The following is a 23874-nucleotide window of genomic DNA, read 5'->3' as shown; positions in this document are numbered from 1 at the left end:
GTTTAAGAAATATATAAATGTAAAGAAATGTTCATTATGGCACCATGTCGAATGTAACCAGAACAAGAAATAAAACAACTGATCTTTACAGAGTTTACAAAGCATGAATAAGGACTTGTGTACTTTGAATTTCATTGTTTTTTCGGTTTGTGCCAAAAGCTAACATTTTTGTTGCTATTGAAATTCTTGAATTGAGGAAGGGGGTCCTGTTGTTTGCACAAACAGATTGTAGGTTATTAGTTCTTTAAAGTTGTAGTTTGTAGCAACCATGAAATAAAAAAAAATGTAACCTAAAATAATAGGATTTCACAGTACATACGTTTGATGAAATAAAAAGAAAATTGGTACCCTAAAATAATGATTTCACAGTATTTTTGATGAAATGGAGTTAAGTTGGCAGAATTTCATGAAAAGGTAGAGTCTTTGTACTTTAAGATTTTCAGGATGATAGAAGGGAGAGGATCCAAAATAAGTGATATAACATATTAAAATCTATGAATGGAGTTGAGTAACAGAAAAAACTGTTAGTAACTTGCATTAAGTTGCATCTATAACTCAATGCTTGCTATAGATTTTGTGACTTATGAACATGGATCTGAGACTATTTTTAGAAAGCCATGATTTTGCAGTTTTTAGTAATTTAACTATGACAATGTGGCACATAATGTTCATTACAAGACATTATAAAGCTATTTTTCATAAGAAAGCCATGATTTTGCAGTTTTTAATAATTTAACTATCACAGTGTGGCACATAATATTCATTACAAGACATTATAAAGCTATTTTTCATAAGAAAGCTATGATTTTGCAGTTTTTAGTAATTTAACTATCACAATGTGGCACATAATATTCATTACAAGACATTATAAAGCTATTTTTCATAAGAAAGCTATGATTTTGGAGTTTTTAGTAATTTGACTGTCACACTGTGGCACATAATATTCATTACAAGACATTATAAAGCTATTTTTCATAAGAAAGCCATGATTTTGCAGTTTTTAGTAATTTAACTATCACAGTGTGGCACATAATATTCATTACAAGACATTATAAAGCTATTTTTCATAAGAAAGCTATGATTTTGCAGTTTTTAGTAATTTAACTATCACAATGTGGCACATAATATTCATTACAAGACATTATAAAGCTATTTTTCATAAGAAAGCTATGATTTTGCAGTTTTTAGTAATTTGACTGTCACACTGTGGCACATAATATTCATTACAAGACATTATAAAGCTAACCAGTATTGATATTATTAGAGGATATATTTTTGTTTTTGCAGGACAAATGAATTACGTTGTGACATACATTGGTTCAACAACAAATCTACCAGATAATCCATATGCACAGTTCTCATATGGTGATGGGACAGTGTCAGTCCCAATCAGTCTGGCCAGTCTCATTAACCTGGGAGACAGCCTCCCTCATAGTCATACCTACTCAAAAGATGGGGATTATACAACGATTGTGAAAATATTTAATGCTGCGAGTTCAGAAGAGTTGCAAGTTGCAGTAAGTTTTTTGTCATGCATGTATAAAGGAGATAAATATATCACCTTTTCAATAGTAATCTTGTTATTTTCTTTGACTAAAGCTTATACATCTACGTTGAGTTATCACATTTTTTTGAAATAGTTGCATGTGTGGTCATGAAACTGGATGAGTGCATTTACTTCAAATAGTTTGTCTCAGTTGTTGCAAAATTAGGTCACTGAATTTCTTTTGAGATAAAGGTTGAGGTTATATCTTGGGTTAAAGATTATACGGTGGTAACTGTAAGATTTGGAATTTCTCTGTTTGCTTTTATCAGTAATTGCAGTTTTAGCTTTATGCTATAGATTAATTTTAATACAAAGGCCATAAGAGGATAATTTTTTATGCATCATAACAATTGTGGTTGTGGACCTTTTGTCCTTCCCATCAGTACAACTATCCATCTAGCAGGAAAAATGTTGTATATAGGTAAATAAGCCATATGTATTCCATAACACATTTCACATCTGTTGGAGACTAATGGATATTTTTAACAGACAGGAAGCCAGGTAGAAGACAAACAGATATTTGGACAGACAGGTAACCATATAGAAGGAAAAACAGACATTTGGACAGAGAAGTAACCATATATAAAAACAAACAGATATTTGGACAGACAGGTAACCATATAGAAGGAAAAACAGACATTTGGACAGACAGGCAACCATATAGAAAGACAAACATTTGTACAGAGAGGTAACCAGACAGAAAGACAAACAGATATTTGGACAGACAGGTAACCAGATAGAAAGATAAACAGATATTTGGACAGACAGGTAACCAGATAGAAAGAGAAACATATATTGGAACAGACAGGTAACCAGATAGAAAGATGGATATTTGGAAAGACAGGTAACCAGATAGAAAGACAAACAAACATCATATTTGGACAGACAGGTAATCAGGTCAAAATACAAACATATATTTGGACAGACATGTAACCAGGTAGACAGACAAACAGATATTTGGACAAACAGATAACCAGATAGAAAGACAAACATATATTTGGACAGATAGGTAACCAGATAGAAAGGCAGGCAGGTATTTGGACAGACAGGTAACCAGATAGAAAGACAAATAGGTATTTTGCCAGCATAGTACCAAAAGAGCAGGTGTTAACATTTCATCACAATGATATATATAAAGTTGCATAGTTTTCTCAGTTACTATGATCCATGTTTTTCAAAATGTGGATACAGAATAATAATTTAAACTGATAAGATTTTTATAATAATGTTGTTACTTGACTTGTCAAACATTTTGGAATCTCTCTCTCTCTCTCTCTCTGTATATATATATATATATATTCCAAAATATATGACAAGTCAAATAACAACATTAATATAAAAATCTCTTATAATTTGCATTAGCTTTCTGTGCTATTCACTGATGTAACATTGTTTTCAGAGTGGTGTGTACATGCCTTTCTCCAATCTAAAGGTACAGCAAATATGTCGCCAGCCCTTCATTCCAATTGGAGGAGCCTGCCAGACTCCTTATGGGACAGGCAAGAACATCATACCTATCACTGAACCTGCTGTCTTCAGCATCACGAAAACAACTGGTATTTCCTTTCTGTACAATCTATGTTATATCAGAATTACACCAAGTTCATAAACTTATACAGAGTACTCTCAAAGAATCCATTGGATACCAGCAGCTGTTTATTGACAGCCTCAAACTATTGCACATGCCAGAGCCTGGGATCAAGCTCAGGACATCAGAAGTGCACAACAAGTGTTTCACTGCTGTACTTTCCAGGTCCACTGCAGTAGATATAATACTGACAGGTTCAAGCATATAATTATTCAGAATCAGACTTTGTAGTCTTGTGGAAAGTTAATTGATACAAAAGGGTCTTTATTTTCCAAAACTTTAACTTGAGGGACCACTGTTGGGAATACATCCTGTCACTTAAGACTAGATTCCTAATGCACAGATCAGCTTCCTATAGAGTGTTGACCTCCATTGAAAGACTACCTGTTTTGAGAGACCATACATTCTTGTCAGATGTTCACTAAAACTGTCCTAAACCAGACAACATTTGGGCAAAAAATGATTTGACCATTTTATAAAGTTGGCAAAGAAAAAAGGGTTTGATTAGAGTTGGAATGGCTTCTCTTTTTGAGGGGGGAATTGGGGGCTGGTTTATTGAAGTTTCACTTTTCTTCCAAAGATGATTCATATAGAGAAAATACATATGCCACTGAATTAAATATGTATGCCACTGAATTTATTTTGTCTGTTTTCATATTCCAATGTAGGGAGCACTGAGTGTAACTGATTTCTGTTCATCATCTGTTTTTTTCTTTTGTTGGTACATGTAGTGATACAGTGGTTCACTCCACCTTCAAGACCCAGAGCAAAGATCACCCATTGAAGAAGAGAGAACTATTTCTTCAAATCATGACCTAATCATAATACATTGAGAAAACATCTGCTACCTCACAAAGTCTTCCATGCACCCAGAAAAGTTGTTAACCATGTCTTCTGGCTTGTTTGACAGTAAAAATGCTAAAATTTAATCTGCCTGCAGAGATGGAAGCCAGATGAGAGTGGCTTGAGGGATTGTCACCATCCATCATTTGTTAGTTATAGCATCTGTTCATGCCTTGTCAGCATGGTTTCTTAAGAGGCATTGCAGATGTGATCAATTTTGTGTCTTTTCTTAGACTTGAGCTATCTTCAGGAATCTTCTCATCACAAGGAAGTATACACCTTTGCTAGCCAAGGTTCTGCTTTGTTAACCCTATATGCATCTTGGTGGATTAATCAGATATTTCATTGCTTTGGGTCTGTGAATTTCAGTTGCAGGCCATTGGGTCCAATCAAAATTAAGCTGTTCAAATTTGAACACTGTTTCTACATGGTCTAGACAAGGGGAGCACACATCTAGAATGGACTCATAAATAAGCAATTTTCCACTGCCGGTCTATGTTTCACTTTGTGCAAATACATTCTTTACCTCAATTTCACCTATGATGGCTTCTCTCTGTTTTGTTGTCATACTTCAACATTATACATACAAAGCATCCTGTTTAGGTCAATTGCCTTCACCATTTTTGACCCATCAATTCACCTCTATCACATGCTATTGGTTAATTGGCATTGCATATTCAATTAGTTGGCATTACATTCTAAAGGAGTCAACAGATGACATCCATTAGGTGTTGCTACTACAAAGCACTGAAATATCTGATTGATCAAGGTGTAGATAGAGTTAACATATCAGAACCTTGGCTTGTGAAGATGGGAAGTATAATGCGTTTAATTTCTTACTGAATTGTGCACGATCTTTATTTGAGATGCATGTTTTGCATCTCAATTGCCTATGTCATCATATGCAAGGCTAACTGCAGTTTACTCTTATGGTCAGTAGTTCTTGCAGTAATCTCAGTACTCAGTCTTATTGTATTTTATTCCAATAAATAATAACTTATTCTCATTTAGGTCATGTCTGTAATTCTCTCCATTTTATTCCATTTTTAGCATCCACTTCTCTGTAAGCCTAGTGGGTTGGTGGACTGATATGTTCCTTTATTTATTTTTATTTTTAATGCAGGTAACAATGGGCATGATTAGACATGGGACATGTAAAAGGCTTACTGGTAAGTTGGCTGAAGATATTCACCCAACAACATTAACTGTATGGGGTGTCTGTCAGACCATACATGTGAAATCTGTGCTTAGTGGTTGGCTGACAGATGGACAAAGTCCAGGCATGCAGGTGATCCCAAAAAAGTGATCTTCAAAGTATTGGATGCTATCTGTCTTGCTGCCAGTTATATCTCAGCTGTGAACTTGAGTCACTTGAGACCAAGATGGCACTGATTCAGAAAAAGACTCAGCTTTTTTCTGCCACCACAGTCCCCACATATGGCAATAGCATTGTTGTCACCCTCATTGTCATTATTCTCTTCTGGTCATGCCATCACTAAACAGACTACCTGGCCAGTACCAAAGTGGTCTGTGGTACACATCACATGGAACAGTCCTGAACAACTCAAGACTACACATACACTCCAGTATATGATTTATTGATCTATCCTTTTTAACCAGTACCAGGCCTTGCCTGGCCATATACCTCATCCACTCCAGTCCTGGTACCATCTCAGTTCACTCTGAGTGTCACTGTTTCTGGACACCATAATCTGTCTTACTGACATAATCACTCCCAGATCCAAGATGCAGGATGCATTTGATGCCTGTTCAGGTCATTTCCATTCACAGCTTTGTCATGGATGCACAGCATAACTAGCACCAGTTTGATAATGAAGTCTACTATGATATCCAGTACATGACTGATGATGGTAACATTGATTACCCAGTAGTGCCAGATTGTACCATCACCAGTCCTGGCTCTGTTGCGACTCACTGTTGGCTATGGTGATTTCACTTTCCTGGATATACAGTATCTTTGCAAACCCCTTTATCTCTACTTAAGCTGACAATGTCCACAAAAAACTGAGTCTTCTGTGTATGTATTGAAAAGTTTTGTGGATTCTGCATGCAGAGACTGTCCTTAATTTTCCACTGTGTTGATGGTCACCTCAGCTTCTCCAACATTTTAATCAAGAAAGACCAGCTTTCTTTCTTGAACACCCCACTATCAGTAAGCCTTTCTTTTCACAACAGTGATTCCTGTCTAATTTTGATCTGGCCTCCTACAGAATACACATGCCAGTTTTTCACAGGTCCCAGCCATCCACAGATATAATGAAAGCTTTGGAATGTTGAAGCCAGTTTCTGTATATATGGACTAGAAATCTTTGTGCAACAATTAACAGTTGGTTTGCAACATCATAGCTGTTGGCTCACATTCTGGTCTCCATGGTTGAACTTCAGCAAGCTGATCATAGTTTACATCCCACTGTTAAGACCACCCACCAACAGACATATCTGGAAGTCAGTCTTGTTCACTCAACACTCACTTTCCAGTTCTATAGTTGTTTCTGTTAACCTCCAGCTCACAAAGAGAGGTCTTCCTATCAATCCACTTCTGTGCTGCTTAAAGGTCACCACTAGACAGTCATCAGATCTCATCCTTGTCTTTTATTCTTCTTTTCCATGGCAACATAGAAGAGATCAGGAAACAGGCTGCCAAAGAGGCCAATCTAGCAAAAGCCCAGCAACCTAGAACTGAGCTTTCATTTCCAAAGAGGGATCAGAGACAAGGAAGGACCCCTCCAAGGCATATTCATATTGAAACCCTCTTCCAAACCATGCTCTTTGGCTAGGACCCAGTTTCCTAGCGCATTTGACAACATGAAGGGTGAGAACGACAGATTTTAGCCCAATTTATTTACTCATTAGCCTTCTTTCAGAAGAAAATGATGCCATGCTTGTGTTGCCCTTTTTTGACATCCTTCTGGTGGGAGTCAGTGGATGGGAGATTTCAGTCTTTTATGAGAGATGGGGAAAGATTCTGTCCCAGCAATGACCCATGGGTCTTACAAATTGTCTTGGATGGCTCACAGATAATATTCTTCTGCTCACAAGGGTTCCCTTTGCTACAGATGTTCCCAGAGACTTGTAAATGACAAAGGTTATGCAGCAGAAAATGATTAAAAGATGATAGAGCTCATTGATGACACAAGCTTGCTCAGATTTTACTACAGATTTTTCCTAGTTCCCATTGCCTCATCAACCTCAGTTATATCAGCCATACACATTTGGGTTTCCATGGTAAGGATGGAGATTAGTTGTCAGTACTCTTCAGAGGGAAAATTTTGTGGTCAACATCATGTTACAGGTCACATTATAGCAAATGTGAGAGCATAGCTTGGCATACAGCAGACATCCTACTTCAGTTTCTACTACCGGAAATTCTGATTCACACAGATGCTAGCATGATCTGCTGGGGTGGCCATTTCCTATCCTCCTTTCAATAAGCAAGCTGTGTTTGGTTTCTTAATGAGTGCTCCGTACACATCAATCTCTTGGAGATGAAAGACATATCAAATGCTGTGCAGTCATGGCAGTTGATGCTATCTGGAAAGGGTGTTCTGATTCTTTCTAACAACTCTGCAGTTGTCAATCATCTCTAGAAGCAAGCAGGAACCAAATCCCAAGAACTTTGCTTTGATGGACATGAAGGTGAGTTTATAAGGTAGTGTCATAATTGACAATTCCACATTCGAATCTGCAACATTCCAAGTAGGCTTAACATCCTGGTGGACTATCTTTCCAGACAGAACCAACCAATTCACGCAGCAAGTGATAAAGAATTTGGATTACTGAGCTCATGGATCTAATGGTCAACATTCCCAGGAAATCCTTGCCTTCTCCAAGCCCACTCAAACAATTACACATGTTGGTATCCACCACAACCCAGCCATGTTGAATTGTCATGCCTGTCTCATATCAAGCAAACTTATAAAGAGAAACATTTCAGTGAACAAGCATTGGATTGAAGTTCTCAGGCATGAAAGTCTACTAGTTTGAAAGTCTGTAAGAGGAAATCAAGACTTTTCTCCCAGTTGTGTGAGTAGAGAAACACCTCTATTTTAAAAGCCTCAGTACAACACATTGATAGTTTGCTCAGTTGGATTTCTGAAAAGTTGTTAGCCTTGATCTCAATGAAGGGTTACTGTTCTACAGTTTTCAACACACTTTCCCATCTTGGATGGTAGGACATAGACCAGAACAGAGGTCTCTCTGATTTTCCAGCAAATTTTAATTCATCTCAATTGAAGTTTCTTGGCCCTTTGTTTGAAATGGAACCTACTTTGTGTTTTGACATGGTTGATCAAGGGACCCTTTGAAGTACTGATTCCTAGTCACTCTAGCCTTGGCAGAGAGAATCAATAAAATTCAGGCCCTGTTGGTCAACCCAAGCCATTATTATGGTCAATTTTCTCTCATGATGACCTCTGCTTTCAATGCTAGGAACAGGATCTTGCTGATGGAAAAAAAGTCTTTTGTTTGGAAACTGCTGACTTCCCAAAGGTATTTTCTGGATCTCTTAAGGCATTGTGCTGCACCTGAAACATATTGAGCACATCAGATAATGTGGGTCTTGCATGTACGTATCACTCAAAGAGGGAAGGGATATTTCCACTCTTGATCTTCCATACTTTATTCATTATCTGCTCCAAGAAATTAATCCAAGATCATATGAATTTTGTTTATGCAAATAAGGTTTGGGCAGTCAGAAGAGCATTTACATGAAACTGTTGCCTGATTGATATCATTCAAGCAGTGGAATGGAAGTCTGATATGACATTCTTCAGCATCTTTATAAGAGACCTTCATCCAAAGTTGCTCAGATAAACCTTGTGGGACTTATATGAGCAGAACAACAGGTTACCTTCATGTTTAACTCAGCAGCTTTGTAGTGGCCTGGGTTGGATTTATAGGAGTAAATAAAATTCTTCTTCGACTTTGACTCTAACCAATATCACACATGAAACAAAGCATTCAAAATCAGTTCCTGCCATCTGGTCTGAAGTTAATAATTTTCTTGTCATGTCAACAACAAAAATTGAAATAGCTGATTCATGTGGCCAGCTCAGAATGTCACAAGCTTATAAAAAGCAAATCTGGAGGACCAGTAAATGTTCCAAAGGATCGGGAACAAAAATTTGCTGCTTCTTCAGGCTAGAGAAAAGTTTTTGCAAGGGTGAATACTTACAAGACTCAAAATTGCTTACATGTTAGGAGCAGGAGCCAGTACCGACTCTGAAATAAGGGAATGTAATTATCTCCACCTCTTACCTATTCTCCTAACATAGTTTGATCAGGTTATGTATTTAAAGAAGAAAGAAATATCTGAAGTAAAATAAAATTCTTCAATAATAATTGTTGATCCTAATATGAGCACTCCCTCCCAAGCCCTCCCCATATTTACATTCTTGGAAATATGAGCACTTCCATGCCAGTAGTAACTGATGAATGGTGGGATTTGGTGCCAATTCCTTTATCCAAGGTGAGACCAGTTTCATCTGACTTTCATAAACACATTTTCTTATGTTGTTAAAACAAGCTAAAAGATGAAGTTAACATGTTTTATGCTATGGAAGGCTTAATTTATGAGCTTAACAGATTAATGAAAAAAATGCACAATATAATTTGACATACTTTGATGGAAAGCATCCTGGCATTCTTTATTTCTCTGAAAAAATTCATGCTAATTCCATTTTGTATTTTCATAATAATATATTCACATGTAAAGAATAGTCACAGGAATGGACACAATGAAAACAACATACTGCTTTATTTAAATTAACTGCAGCATTGACCTTTTCTTTTTTTAGGAACCCTGGGTTACTTTGACATCTTTTCCCAGAGTCCCACAGACATCTTCACCTGCAACAAAACAGAAACCCAATTTGGTGTGTTATTCCCAGTGGTAAGTTATACTTAGACTCATTCATGGTTTTGTTTTATACTTCAGTTTAATGTCTTGTCTTCTATAATTACCAAATGTCATTCAGGTAGTGTTTGATTTTCAGCTGGCCATAAGACCAGCTGTGCTTTTGATATGGCCCTGTAGCAATTGTGCATCATGTGTTAGCTGTCATGTGTTTTCTATCTTGTGTCCATCACCAGTTGCTATTTTCAACTTCAAGACCTTTAAAGTTTGTACAGATAGTGCTAATCTAAATAAATAGGCATTTAAATTTGAATAAATGATGCCAATCTGCCTTCAGTTTTATATGTAATTAGCTTCTAACTACTCAACACAACTTGACAAATTTAGACACAAAGTATCCTAGCATATATTTCTCACTGGCTGTCATTGTAACCAAGATGCACACATTTGTTTGTTGATTATGACTTAATAAATATTTCATTCAATACTTTAATAAAAATGTTACCAGTGTATATTGGGGAATATATGAAAATGTGTGTTTTCTCCCTGGTTGCTATGGAAATCAAATGGTTAATATGTAAGCTGTCAGAATACTCTGTAAATGTTTACCAAAATATAATTATGTTTTAGATGTCATAGTATTATTTTGATCCAGCTGTTATGGGAACTAAAGTTTTGTAACTTTTTAGGTACATATATTGTGTGTGTGTGTGCCAATGAAATGTATATATACTTTTAGGATGGAGATCTTAACACTTTCCTTATTATGAGTCAAGTTTCCAACCACAAGGGCACAACCCAGTGTCTTTGCTGGACATAAGTCTAATTTTGTGTCTTCTCTGCCTTCAAACACACACACACACACACACACACACACACATATATATATATATATATATATATATATATATATATATATATATATATATATATATATATATATCCTTCCTCAGGGTTTTCTAGTGGAAATTTGAAATTTGTCTGATTTCTTCTCATGGCCTTCAACCAATATATGGTTAGAATGTGTTCATCTCAACTGTTTCCAATGTATGACAAAGGGGCATGTCCATAACCAAAGTTCCATGACTCATGGTCTGTATTGGATATGGCAGTATGTCTAGTTCTGCCTTATGTCCTTCAGACCCATATATGGTTGTTGACTTTGGGATCTCAACACTTTCCATGTTGTGTTCCAGGGGAAGCATACCCACATAAATTATCTCTGGGCAAGACTGAGAGTATTACGCTAAAACCCAATGATTAGCCCTGACATTAAAGATGACACAGGCTAACTTTTAGATTTCCACCTAAAATACTTAAAATATTTTTATTTTTGTAGAAATGATAACCATTCATTTGAAACAAGTGTGTACATGTAAATAATACTGCCAGTCTTATTCCAAAATTTCATGTCTGTGTCTTTAATGTTGTAGAAGATACACTACATTACTCAAAGTGCAACAGACTAACTGACAGGAGGACATAATCCCCACTTTTCTTGAAGATTCATGAGGCCTCTGCATAGCTGGTTTAAATAATTATGTTCCTTTTTTTGATGTGATATCTGAAAAAATGATAATGAATAAGGAATATAAACTTAAACAAGTTCACAATGTATGATACCCTGCTGAAGTCATCTGCATTCCATACAATACACAGTAAAGAAATGTTGAGTAAAGGAACTGAATTGTGATTTTATCAGTGACATTTCTTCAATTTAAGTAACAATAATGACATTGTTATGTAGATAGCATGTGATCCAGTCCTGCACTCAGTTAAACGTCAAACACATCAAAGTATATTTTTACACATTCACTATCCATCTTAATTTTCCAGTAATGATAACTTTATTCATTATATTGAATGCATACCCATTCCCCCATCATTAATGTAAAATATCAATTTGATTTCAATTTGCTGCAAGCATCAACTGGAAATTATGGTACCATCAAGATTATCATTAATAACCCAGCAGCTGTATAATGGTTTTGAGATGCCCCTTGTTCTCTCATATTTTCAGCTTACTTTAGCCATTTTTCATATAGGTTGGAAGCATCTAGCCCCACTGTATCTTTTGTCATGTCTTCTATTTCTTCTTTCTGCATAATCCCATATGTGCAGGCAGATTTTCCACAAAACACATTTCTTCTTCTGCAATGTTCATCTTCGATGATCTTAATGTTTACATGGAAACAAGAGCTTCTATGGCAACAGCCGCAGACAGTCAAATATGTCAACGTTATTCCTGTTCACTATTTATGGAACTCAAAACCAGCATTGCTGTTTCTGAAATCTGGAAGTTTGACTTGGGATATCTATGCCAGTCCATGTGTTTTACAAGTACTTTATTGTAGAAGAAAGTTGTTCATTTACAAAGACAACACTCCTTTTGTGTTTCCTAGAATTTTATATTTTTTCATCTTATGCATTATTGCTCCTTTAACCAAACATACAGAGTACTTATAATTCTATCTTAGATAAAAAATAAATTTTAATTTTGTAAAACTATTTCTCATGAAATGTCATGGTAATTTTTGGTGGTATTTACAGATGATCTTCTTGTCCCTCAGATGAGAAAATTACTGCCACGCTTTTCCCTTTGGAGGGACAATATGACAACTGATAGTAACATTTTGCTTTCAACATTGTTTCAGATTTGAACAAGTGATGCTGATCTGCCATCTAATTTGGCCACATTAGTAAAAATAAATCACAAAATTGAAAATGACTTTTTGAAAATTGCTTAACAGAATTTGATCTGATATGACAAAAATCCTGGGACAAAGACCTTTCATTTTTTTTAATTTCGTAAAAGATGTTGATCCATGATTTAATATGGCAGTTGTTACTAAAATAGAAAATATTTATATTATGTATAATATATGTTTGTGCAACAGGTCTGAAAGCTTATGATTTTTCTAAATCTTGAAATTTGAATTGGTTTTTTTGCATGTGCATACATACAACCATTCACTCAATCAGATTAATCAGTCTTTTCTGCATTCATCACTTATTCAGAAAGATTGTAGAGGAATCTGTGTTGCATGGTCATGTGTGCAAAGGACAGAGATGCTTCTACATTTGATACCAATAACAGGTACAAGATGAAAAGATGTGCAAGATTAGACATGTTGTTTGTAAAAGTTCTATGTTAAAAGAGGTGTATGAGCATGACAGGTTAGTTCTTTTAAAATCTGAAGGACTCATTGCACATATAACATGTATAGTACATATTTAGCAACAAAAGGGACATAACTCTGGAAAAATGCATCAAATCAGGATGACAAAATGTCAACAACATGTTGACCCCATATAGTAATATTTGCCATTATTTCAACACAGTCCATAGAAAGATGTGGGAGTAGTTGAACACACAAAATTTGGGATGTGGGTCTAACACTATGCTGTACCTTCCATATTCATGGCAGGTTTAAAATTATTACTAATATTTTGTGTGTCACAAATTGTTTTCTTCTTCCAGCAAAGGGATTTAATTTCAAGCTTATAGTCTAAAGAGTATAATGTACTCTCCTGCCTTAATCACATTCCATAATTTTTTCAAATCCTTTTGTTTGATTATCCATTATCAACAGACCACCAAGGATTTAGTCATTCCCAACATTCCATCTGGCTTGAGATACAAGATTTTCCAATTTAAAATTGTCCATTACAAATTATTTTGAGAGAAAAAGAAGAAAAAAGATATTTAAAGTACACAGAAAAAGAGAATGTTAAAACCATATGAGAATATCAGACATGGAATGACACACATAAATAAAAAAGTAAATTGCACAATATAATCTACATGATGCTACTAAAATGCATTTGGATCATGATGCACAAGTTTTTCTTCATTAAATGGATTAATGGTTCCCATTGTTTCCAAATCAACATAAATTTTCCTTCTTATCAGATTTAATTACAATATATTTATAGTTGTCTTTACAAAAAATTTCATCCAAACTGATCTAAAAATGTTACTTTTAATTTTACATATATCAGTATAGTGCCCTACATTTTCACTTATAAATCAAGGTCTACTGCAATTTGCACAGACCTAGATCTGTATGCTCATTATGCAGTGGCAGGTTAGGTCTGTGTTGTTGGCAGCTGGACTTGACTTATAAGCAAGTTTATATGGTTTTGCTAAGAAGAAAAATGAAAATAACAAGATTTTTTATATTCTTTCTCTTTGGTCATTTACCATTTAAACTGTCATTACACTTGGCACAACACTTTTCTGAACATCATTTCATAGGCTATATCTTTACATTTGCAAAACAAATATAATATTTTTTCAGCAAAACTCATATGGGAAGTATATTTATCTGTATAAGACAATTTTGTTTCTTCTTCAAAAATAAAATCCTTTTTAAAATTTTAAGAATTACATGAGTATCATGTAATATCAGTTGTGTATGTGCATGTGTATCCACTTTGCTGTATAAGATGGAGAGAGAAGGGACACAAAAACGGCAAACTTCACTGACACATCTACCAACTTGATGCATATTAAATGAGAAATACTTGAAACAGTTATTAGATATTTAAATATTTATCCTTTATACAGAGAACCATTCATAGGTACATACAGTTACAAGCAAATTTGGCAACTGAAATGTAAATAGAGTACTCACCAGTCAATCTCATGGTATTCATTATAGTCATTTCATCAAAAATATGCACAAAGAAGCATAATTTCTGGAATTTTTTTGCCAGATTCCATTTGAATCCATGTACTTCATTTCTCCTTCAAATGTGTTTCCCAATCACATTATTGCTAGGAATATAAGCCTTTCTACCTCCCAAATTCAGCCCTCCCAAAGATGAAAATTAGTCTTTCTGTCTATAATATATAGACAAAGGGCAATAACTCTTGCCCATTACCTCCCCATGCCATTTACAGATGGCACAAGTTGAAATCTTTTGCAATGAGCTGAAAAGATGTAGTTCACTTTCACTTCCAAAACCAGTTGGATTTTGTGTTATATTCATCCATCTATTGAGGACTACATTATTTCAGACCTATTACATCTTATTCAGCAAGTGGTATACTTTAGTTTTAAATTTATGTGAAATTTTTTCACCACATGGTCCTTCTGGCTACATTGTAGTTGTTGTTCACAAATTCCATTTATTTAACAGTTCTAGCTAGCATAGTGGGTGTCTCTTACCTTGTTTTCCTTGTTAATTATTATTATTGTTTAATCATTTGTCATTGCAGAACTAAATAATGACAATGAAGTGTACAAAGTGCAAAGAATTCAAGGCAAGCAAGGGTTCACATGATCCATCCATCGTCAGTACAAAGTGTACATCATCAGCTACATGCAGAACATGTGCTAATTGGTCAGAAACTATATGGTCAGCATACTATGGAAAAAGGAACAAATGGGGAAAATCAAAGTATGAGAGAACTGATGAATCGAGTATTCATCCTAATATAGAATCTGTGGTCAGTTTGGTGGAGTTTACCCTTTGTTACACCTTCCCAATGAAGAAACATTAAATGTTACTTCTGGAGAATTTCAGGAAGCTGCAACTTCTCCATCTACGCTGTCACTGGAGTTTCAAGTGCATTGTTTGTTTGGTACAAAAGGTGATGATAGAGTTGATTAGTTCTGGCCAACTTTCTCCTGTTCTTTCATATTCTTTTGTCCTAGCTGAGAATTTCAACACTATGGGAGAAGAATTTCCATCCATTTGAGTCATACATCTGTTTGATGCCATACCAGTTGCTGACAGTACCATTCAGCCTGTGATCCATATCATGCAATGACAAAATGGCTTCCATGGTATACCGTACCACACCTCATCAAAAAGAGCTGTTGAATGTTGGGTTTGTGGTGATTTTATTGATATATCTATCTATTCATCTATCATCACCACTTCACAGTTAATACCACTGCCAACACTACAGGCTGTATGATTGACTTCAGTACTTACAGATTCTGATTTTGACAAGCCATCCATACCAGTCTGGCAACTACATCCTATGAATATGATTATCCATGTATTCACAGCTTACTCTCTAGAATGGTAGTATGAAATCTTTCAAGAAGATGGTCATGCCTCATCTATACCTCCAGGTATGCATTATACAGATAGAGATCTTGATCATGACCAGGATGACCCACACACCAAGCATGTGGATAAACCTCAAGATAACTCACACTCAGATCCCACCATGGAGAGGACTGAGTGTAGTTTTAAAGCAGTTATTGAGGAAATTTGTCAGGTGTTGTTACACTTAGAATGTCCAACACCTCCCTCATTTACACTGGCACACAGTCAATATTGATGATGAAAAAGTTGGCCTCTCCTTTCATCTTCTCACACAGTTGGCAAAAATCAAGGAAATGGCCAAGGGACTTTCTGCCAAGATCAGTGATCCAGGCAATTTCAGAGCCTTTTTCTGAGCCAGATACCACCATCCTTTATATCTCACTGGTATAGATCTCATTCCAATGCCTTTTCTAGCAGATCTCCCATGTTTATACAAAAACTACACCATGGTCAGTGTGACTTAGCCTGCTTATTATATCCCTGCAAACCACTCCCTTCAGATCACCTCTAGTGTTTTGTGGCAAGATAGAGAAAGTACAGAGAAAGACATCCCAAAAACTGCCCCTCCATCTCTCTTCACAAGAATCACATTATAAATCATCTCCAAATCTCTTTTAAAGAGGTCATGACCAGAGAAGAGGGGAAGTGGGATTGTTTGCTTCTCAACCCACAAAACAGCCATGCTCCTACTGTATCAATGGAGACAATCTGCTGATAGTCTCAGAGGAAGTTTCTCTACCCTCAATCCTCCACTCTCCTGCCATTGACTTGTGTACCTGACCACCTGCAAACAATTACCCAGATGGTGCCAGACTCATTTATTTCAAACAACATTTGATAGATGTCTTCCTTCAAGATGAGTGACCAATCCAAATTGTGTCAGAGGGACTTAAGATCTCATTTTGCCATCCCCTTCCCATTTCATCCTTTCCTTTCTTGACAGAAGAACCATCAAACTTTTTAAAGGATTCACTGGTACAAGAAAAGATCAGGGTACATATCAAGGTGTGGGCAGTGGAGATGTTAGAAATTCACAATCTCCAGGGCTTTACTTCAAGCTTTTTTCTGGTCAAGATTACCAATAGCAAACTCAAAACAATTATCAGTTTCAGTCATTTAAATCAGTTTATCCTGCAACCAAAATTTGGGCTTTTATGAAACTACTCAACTCTGTTGTCTCCCTGTCTGTATAACAGTGGTGGCATATTTGGACAACATTATTCATAAACATGGTATGTTCTATTCTAGTTAAAAAAAATAGAACCATCTCATTTCCATTTTATATCATTTTGGTTTTCTCATCAATTTGGAAAAGTTTGACCTTTATCCATCTCAACGGTTCATCCATCTGGTTATGGAATTTCTCAACCACCTCAGCTTGTTACATCTTCCTCACCCTCTTTTGGTCCAAATCATCAGTCATGCAGGGTCCATTTCCATCAAGAAATAGGTAAACCCAGGGAGTTTCTGTGGCTTCTTGGATTATTCAGTGCAGCAGTAGATCTTATCTAAATGAGTTGCCTATACATGCACCCTTTGCAGATGGCCTTGCTGTCTTAATGGTGCTCATTTTCAAGCCGCTCAATTACAAGTCAGCTGCTGACAGCATAACAAGTGAGATTTTGTCATTCCTGGACCAGTGGCACAACTATGGTTGACTCACGTCAGGAATACCACTCAAACCTCCACCATCAGATCTGACGGTATGCACAGACACAAGCTCCCGGGATTGGGGAGCCCATCTATTCCAGGACTTTGACACCATCATTGACCAGAAGAGTCTGGAAGACATAGGTCCTCCCATCAATCTATTGCAGATGAAAGCTATCATCAATGCTTTTTGATTTTTGGAGTAACATCTTTAGAATAGGGTCATGCTCATCATGTTAGACAACTCAGTGGTAATGACATTTCACCTCAAACAGGGCAGTACATTAGACATATCCTGGCAGACTCAGTGTCTTAGTCAATTCTCTGCCAAGGAGACGACAGATCTATACAGAATGGTACCTCCATTTGTCCATCTTTCATCAGATTTGCCAGTTATGGGAGTATGTAATAGTAGATCTTTTAACAGCCAGGTGGAATCACAAACTGTCCCCCTTCATTTCACTAGTATCAGAATCTGAGGCTTGGTCCATCAATGCTCTTTCTCTCAGCTGGGAAGGTCTATGGGCCTTTGCCTATCCCCAAAAATCTTAGTTCCATAGGTCATGTAGAAAGGGACCAGAAGTACAAAATGATTTTGATTGTCCCTCTTCACTGGTACAAATCCTGGATTTACAATCTGCTCTACCTAGTGATTGGTCTACCAGTAAATTCTCAGTCAGTCCAAATCTTCTCAACCAGCCTCAGATCCATGTGTTCCATCCTTACCCAGAATGCCTTATCTTTCATGCTTGGCTCTTGTCAGGACAGCCATGCAGCAGAAAAAATTCAATCCTTCAGTCATAGAAAGAAAAATGCATCAGCTAGAAGCCTGTCCATACAAAGGGAAGTGGCAAGGACTGGTGCAAAGTCAAAATCAATGTTTCTTTGAGTACCTCTGTCCCACAAGTAGCTGACTTTTTTATTTGGCTGTTTGAAGAGAAAAAGTTGGCTCCAGTTACTATTAATAGCTAATGTTCCATGATATTGCACATGTTCCTTCAGGATGGCAAGGAACATCTCAGTCATAATAAAGACTCTGATTTGTTGACCACTAGGAAAGTCTTCTCATGAAGATCTCTGCTCATGAAATAAGAGCAATTTCTACAAGATTGCCATTGACCGTAATGTCAAAGGTATTTTAGAGGCAATCAGTTGGCATGCAGGGTCAACCTTCTTGAGGTTTTATCTTCAAGACTTGGCTCCACAGCGACAATTGTTTAGCAAATCATGTTTCTTCTAGAATACTTACTTGATCACATTATTTTAGTACCTTCCCATCCTCCCCTCAATGTGAGCATCTTTTTATATGATGTTCTGCTCAGCATTAAACCAATACTACCTGTAGGTGGCAAGGAGAGGCAAGATTTATTGTCCTTTGGCTATATATTATAGACAGAAAGACACATTTTTTTCTTTGGAAGGGCTGGATTTGGGGGGTAGTAGGGTTTATATTCCTAATGTTAATGTGATCTGGTAAGTATTGTAGGAGAATCATAATTTAGTAAAGCATTTGATTTCTTGCTAATAGACTCACAGTTTTACATTGCGACCACTTCAATGGACTAAGTGGTTAGAACATCCGCCTCAGATGAGGGAGGCTGCAGGTTCCAACCCTTGCCAAGTCATACAAAAATCTTATAAAGACTTGTAAAAATTGTACTGACAGCTGCCTCACTAGGCAGTCAGTATTAAGGTTAGTGTTAGGACTGATCGGCTTGGTATCAGGATAATGTAACTCGGTGGGACTTGATACTACATGTCTGTGGCATGATGCCCCAGAGCTAAACATAACTGTAAACTGCCTCACTGCAGACATCTTAGCAATATGACTGAAAAATCATTAAACCTACTTTAATAATCAAAATCACACACACCTACACATTAAGTACTGTATTTAGTATTAAACACATAGAAAAATGTATGGAAGCCATTACATGTCAGAGGATAGCATTCTGTGTATTTATAAAAACCATCCAACTTTATTGTACTTTGGTCTCACAAGACTAAGCAGTAATCACATCAGAAACACTCTGATTATTTCAATGGTAAGATATTTTTATTTATTAACTTGGATGCATCCCCTGTTGAGTATAAGGAAAATATCTACAAACAAAATATCACTATATGTACACTGGGTACTCATGAACTCCTCAGTTCATAGTAGAGACTGAGAGGAGTCAAATCTATATCAGTTTGCCATGTTGCAAACCAGGGTCTTCATTTCACTATGGTTAGAAAAAGAAGGTCAAAAGATAATCAAGTAGTTATTTATTTATTTTTTTACACATTTGACAGTTAGAGATTTTAGTACCTAAAGAAAAATACCATTGTGTACTGGTGAAGCAAGACTAAGACAACTCAGATGCACACATTTTAACAGTATGAACAATGAATGGGCATCTACTAACCATTCTTTCTTTCTTTCTTTTCTTCATTACAGACAGGGAACTTCACTGTGACTGTAACGGCAAGAAATCCATTGTACAGTGCCGTTGCAGATATGAGTTTAGTGCCAGGTAATTTGCTGATACAAGGCCCAGTTGACAACATCTCAGTGACTGACTTTGGAATCAGCACAGGTGCACACGAGCCTAAAACCTTCTCCATCTCTTTCAAACTTCTTGGCGTTGGAATGTGCCTTTATGTTGACTTTGGAGATGGCACACAGATGTTTCTTGGTGACCAGACAACCTGCACTTTGTCCTTTCATTATAGTTCAGCAAAGTATAGTTCAATTCCAGCAATTTCCAACCCCATGAATCTTTCACATATATACACAGAAATGAAATCATTCGAATTCATTGTGGAGGGATTCAACTCCATCTCCAATCAAAGCGTCACATTTCCTTTCTCAATCACCACCATTGACTGCAGTAAGCCACATGTAGACATCAAGGATGGTCAGTTTCAGTTTTACCTACCAGCAGAGGTGCAGCGTAGTAAAAAGGTCCGTGTAACTGGAATCACAGATATTTATTGTACATACACCCTGGACAATGTGAAGACTTGGACTGTAGAGACAGTTGATGATAAAACCGGAGATATTCTGTCTCTGGTTAATATATCATTCCTTGACTCTGCCCATAAATCTGAGCTTTCTCTTGTCCCACTGTTTCTCCCATATGGTCTGTATCGAATGACGTACATGATGGAAATGTCACAGAGTTCCTTCAGTAATGGTGAAAGATTTTATGACATGAAGTCAGCCTATATCAGGATAGTCAAATCAGAGTTGGTTGTTCAAATATTTCAAGATGGGATCACGAAGATTACTCGTGGGATTGGTACTCAACTGACAATTGCACCCAGGAACTTTTCATATGATCCAGATGATCCCAGTACACAAGTAAGTATGCCTTCACTACCCAAAAATGAATAGGTAAACTGCAACTCACATCATGATTCCATCAATATTTTTTGGACAGCCCATTGTATTTAGGTCCTACTATGCAGAATGAAACCACGTTTATTTTTGTTAGGACAGATAACATTTTAGTGAATTTAGCAATAAAAAATTTTCAAAACAATTTTTTATGCATGTTGAATTTTTGCAATCCGATGCCACATGTAGTATATGTAAATGCTGCTGACTACTGGCAGTTTTCAACCATTAAAAGTATTAAATACCTGTTTGCTAGAAAAATATTTTTTACTGCTTTTTCCTTCTTAGAAGACAAACACTGGAAGTCATCATATAAAATTTATTTTTGCCAATTAGTATGTCATAAGAGGTGACTGATGCATACATGTCATCAAACTTTTTTTGTGTGCAGCCTATCTAGAATTTATTAGGTTATGTGAGGGAATGCTTTTGATGAGTTCTACACCCTCAAAAAGTAGGTCACTTTGACCCATACATTATGCTGTACTGACTTGGGTTCAAATTTTTTCTTTTAAGTTTATTTCTCAAGCACTGTTTATTCCAGAATTAAAAAAGATGATTATATGCATCTCTGTTAGTGCCACACCCTTGCAGCAAAAATTCAGTGTGACCTACACTTTATATTTTCTGACTTAGGTTACATTTTTGCACTTAGCTGATATTCACATAACTTTTTATATCCTGTACACATACTGAAGTCATGAAATTTAATGAGGAGATGCATCTTTATGAATTTGTATCAGAGACCACAAATCACTCAACATGGCTGGACTGTCAAGGGAGATTTTTTTATTTTTCAAGAGAATGGCCCAGTCATCCAGTGACTTGTACCTGACTCTGCTGGTGTCACTGGACAGTTTTATGCCTCTGGTTATTGCAAAAATTATTTGGAACATTAGCAAACCACACTTCTGTGGTCTAAGTATCCTTCTACTCCATGATAATGCATAAATGCATACATAGGTCATACTAACAGACATGTACAGTACACTCATCTTCAGAACTTTTTAAACACCCCTGATATATAACTCTTTATAACTAGTGCATATAACCAGTGCAGTTGTAAGTAGATTAACTATGTTAATTCAATGATACTATTTACATATTGATGATTATACATTGCATATATTATAAAAAGTTACCCTCAAATGGTTAACTGTGTATTGTACATGTGAAAGAGTATAGAAATTAGACCAAGGACTACATGCATTCATGTGAAGCCTCAGCTGTAGTGGTTAATCATTGTAATAACTGATGATCAAGTATGCTTTTAAGGGTGGTCAGACTGGGTGTTGCTGCAAGGTTACTCAAAGTCTGAATTTATGGGGTGGACAAGAATAGTAACTTTTAAAACAGACTTTTAAGAACAATAATTTTTCAAAATGAGAAAATTAATTTCTGGTTTTTATGAACTCACTAGAGTACATTCAGTTTGATATCATAGACAAGAATGTTCCTTGTTTGTTTTATGTTCAGTAAGTATTTTCAGAGGGCAAACATTTCAATGTCAGTGCTTTTGATTACACTGATATTGTAGACTACCTGTAACACTGATATTGTAGACTACCTGTATTTCATTACACTGAAATTGTAGACTACTGGTACCTGAAGTTGATTACACTGATATTGTAGACTACCTGTATTTCATTACACTGAAATTGTAGACTACTGGTACCTGAAGTTGATTACACTGATATTGTAGACTACCTGTATTTGATTACACTGAAACTGTAGACTACTGGTACCTGTATTTGATTACACTGAAATTGTAGACAACATATATTTGATTACAATGATATTGTATAAAACTTCCATTTGATGACACTGATATTGTAGACTACCTGTATTTGATTACACTGATATTGTAGAATACCTGTAACACTGATGTTGTAGAATACCTGTATTTGATTACACTGACATTGTAGACTACCTGTATTTGATTACACTGATATTGTAGACTACCTGTATTTGATTACACTGATATTGTAGACTACTGGTACCTGTATTTGATTACACTGAAATTGTAGACAACATATATTTGATTACAATGATATTGTATAAAACTTCCATTTGATTACACTGATATTGTAGACTACCTGTATTTGATTACACTGATATTGTAGAATACCTGTAACACTGATATTGTAGACTACCTGTATTTGATTACACTGAAACTGTAGACTACTGGTACCTGTATTTGATTACACTGAAATTGTAGACAACATATATTTGATTACAATGATATTGTATAAAACTTCCATTTGATTACACTGATATTGTAGACTACCTGTATTTGATTACACTGATATTGTAGAATACCTGTAACACTGATATTGTAGACTACCTGTATTTCATTACACTGAAATTGTAGACTACTGGTACCTGAATTTGATTACACTGATATTGTAGACTACCTGTATTTGATTACACTGAAATTGTAGACTACTGGTACCTGTATTTGATTACACTGAAATTGTAGACAACATATATTTGATTACAATGATATTGTATAAAACTTCCGTTTGATTACACTGATATTGTAGACTACCTGTATTTGATTACACTGATATTGTAGAATACCTGTAACACTGATATTGTAGAATACCTGTATTTGATTACACTGACATTGTAGACTACCTGTAACACTGATATTGTAGAATACCTGTATTTGGTTAAACTGACATTGTAGACTACCTGTATTTGATTACACTGATATTGTAGACTACCTGTATTTGATTACACTGATATTGTAGAATACCTGTATTTGATTACACTGACATTGTAGACTACCTGTATTTGATTACACTGACATTGTAGACTACCTGTATTTGATTACACTGATATTGTAGAATACCTATATTTGATTATATTGATATGCAGACTTAGAGTTTCATATAACATCAGTTACAACATAATTAATTGAC

The 23874-nt window shown here is 35.9% G+C and overlaps 1 protein-coding gene across 1 annotated transcript in view; it reads left to right on the top strand.

Moving 5' to 3' along the window:
- LOC149803515 (uncharacterized) overlaps window positions 1-23874 on the top strand; it is a 140061-nt gene that overhangs the window by 21883 nt on the left and 94304 nt on the right. Inside the window, exons 9-12 of the mRNA XM_089953939.1 lie at window positions 1288-1517; window positions 2946-3102; window positions 9794-9888; window positions 20009-20914. Coding sequence (XP_089810065.1) covers window positions 1288-1517; window positions 2946-3102; window positions 9794-9888; window positions 20009-20914 — 1388 coding nt within the window. The remainder of the gene's footprint in view (window positions 1-1287; window positions 1518-2945; window positions 3103-9793; window positions 9889-20008; window positions 20915-23874) is intronic.

This window comes from Sinohyriopsis cumingii, chromosome 3 (assembly GCF_028554795.1).
Source record: "Sinohyriopsis cumingii isolate HCF-2022 chromosome 3, ASM2855479v2, whole genome shotgun sequence".
Taxonomy (NCBI): domain Eukaryota; kingdom Metazoa; phylum Mollusca; class Bivalvia; order Unionida; family Unionidae; genus Sinohyriopsis; species Sinohyriopsis cumingii.
The sequence above is the reverse complement of the archived record's forward strand: the minus strand, read 5'-3'. Positions and strand labels throughout refer to the sequence as shown.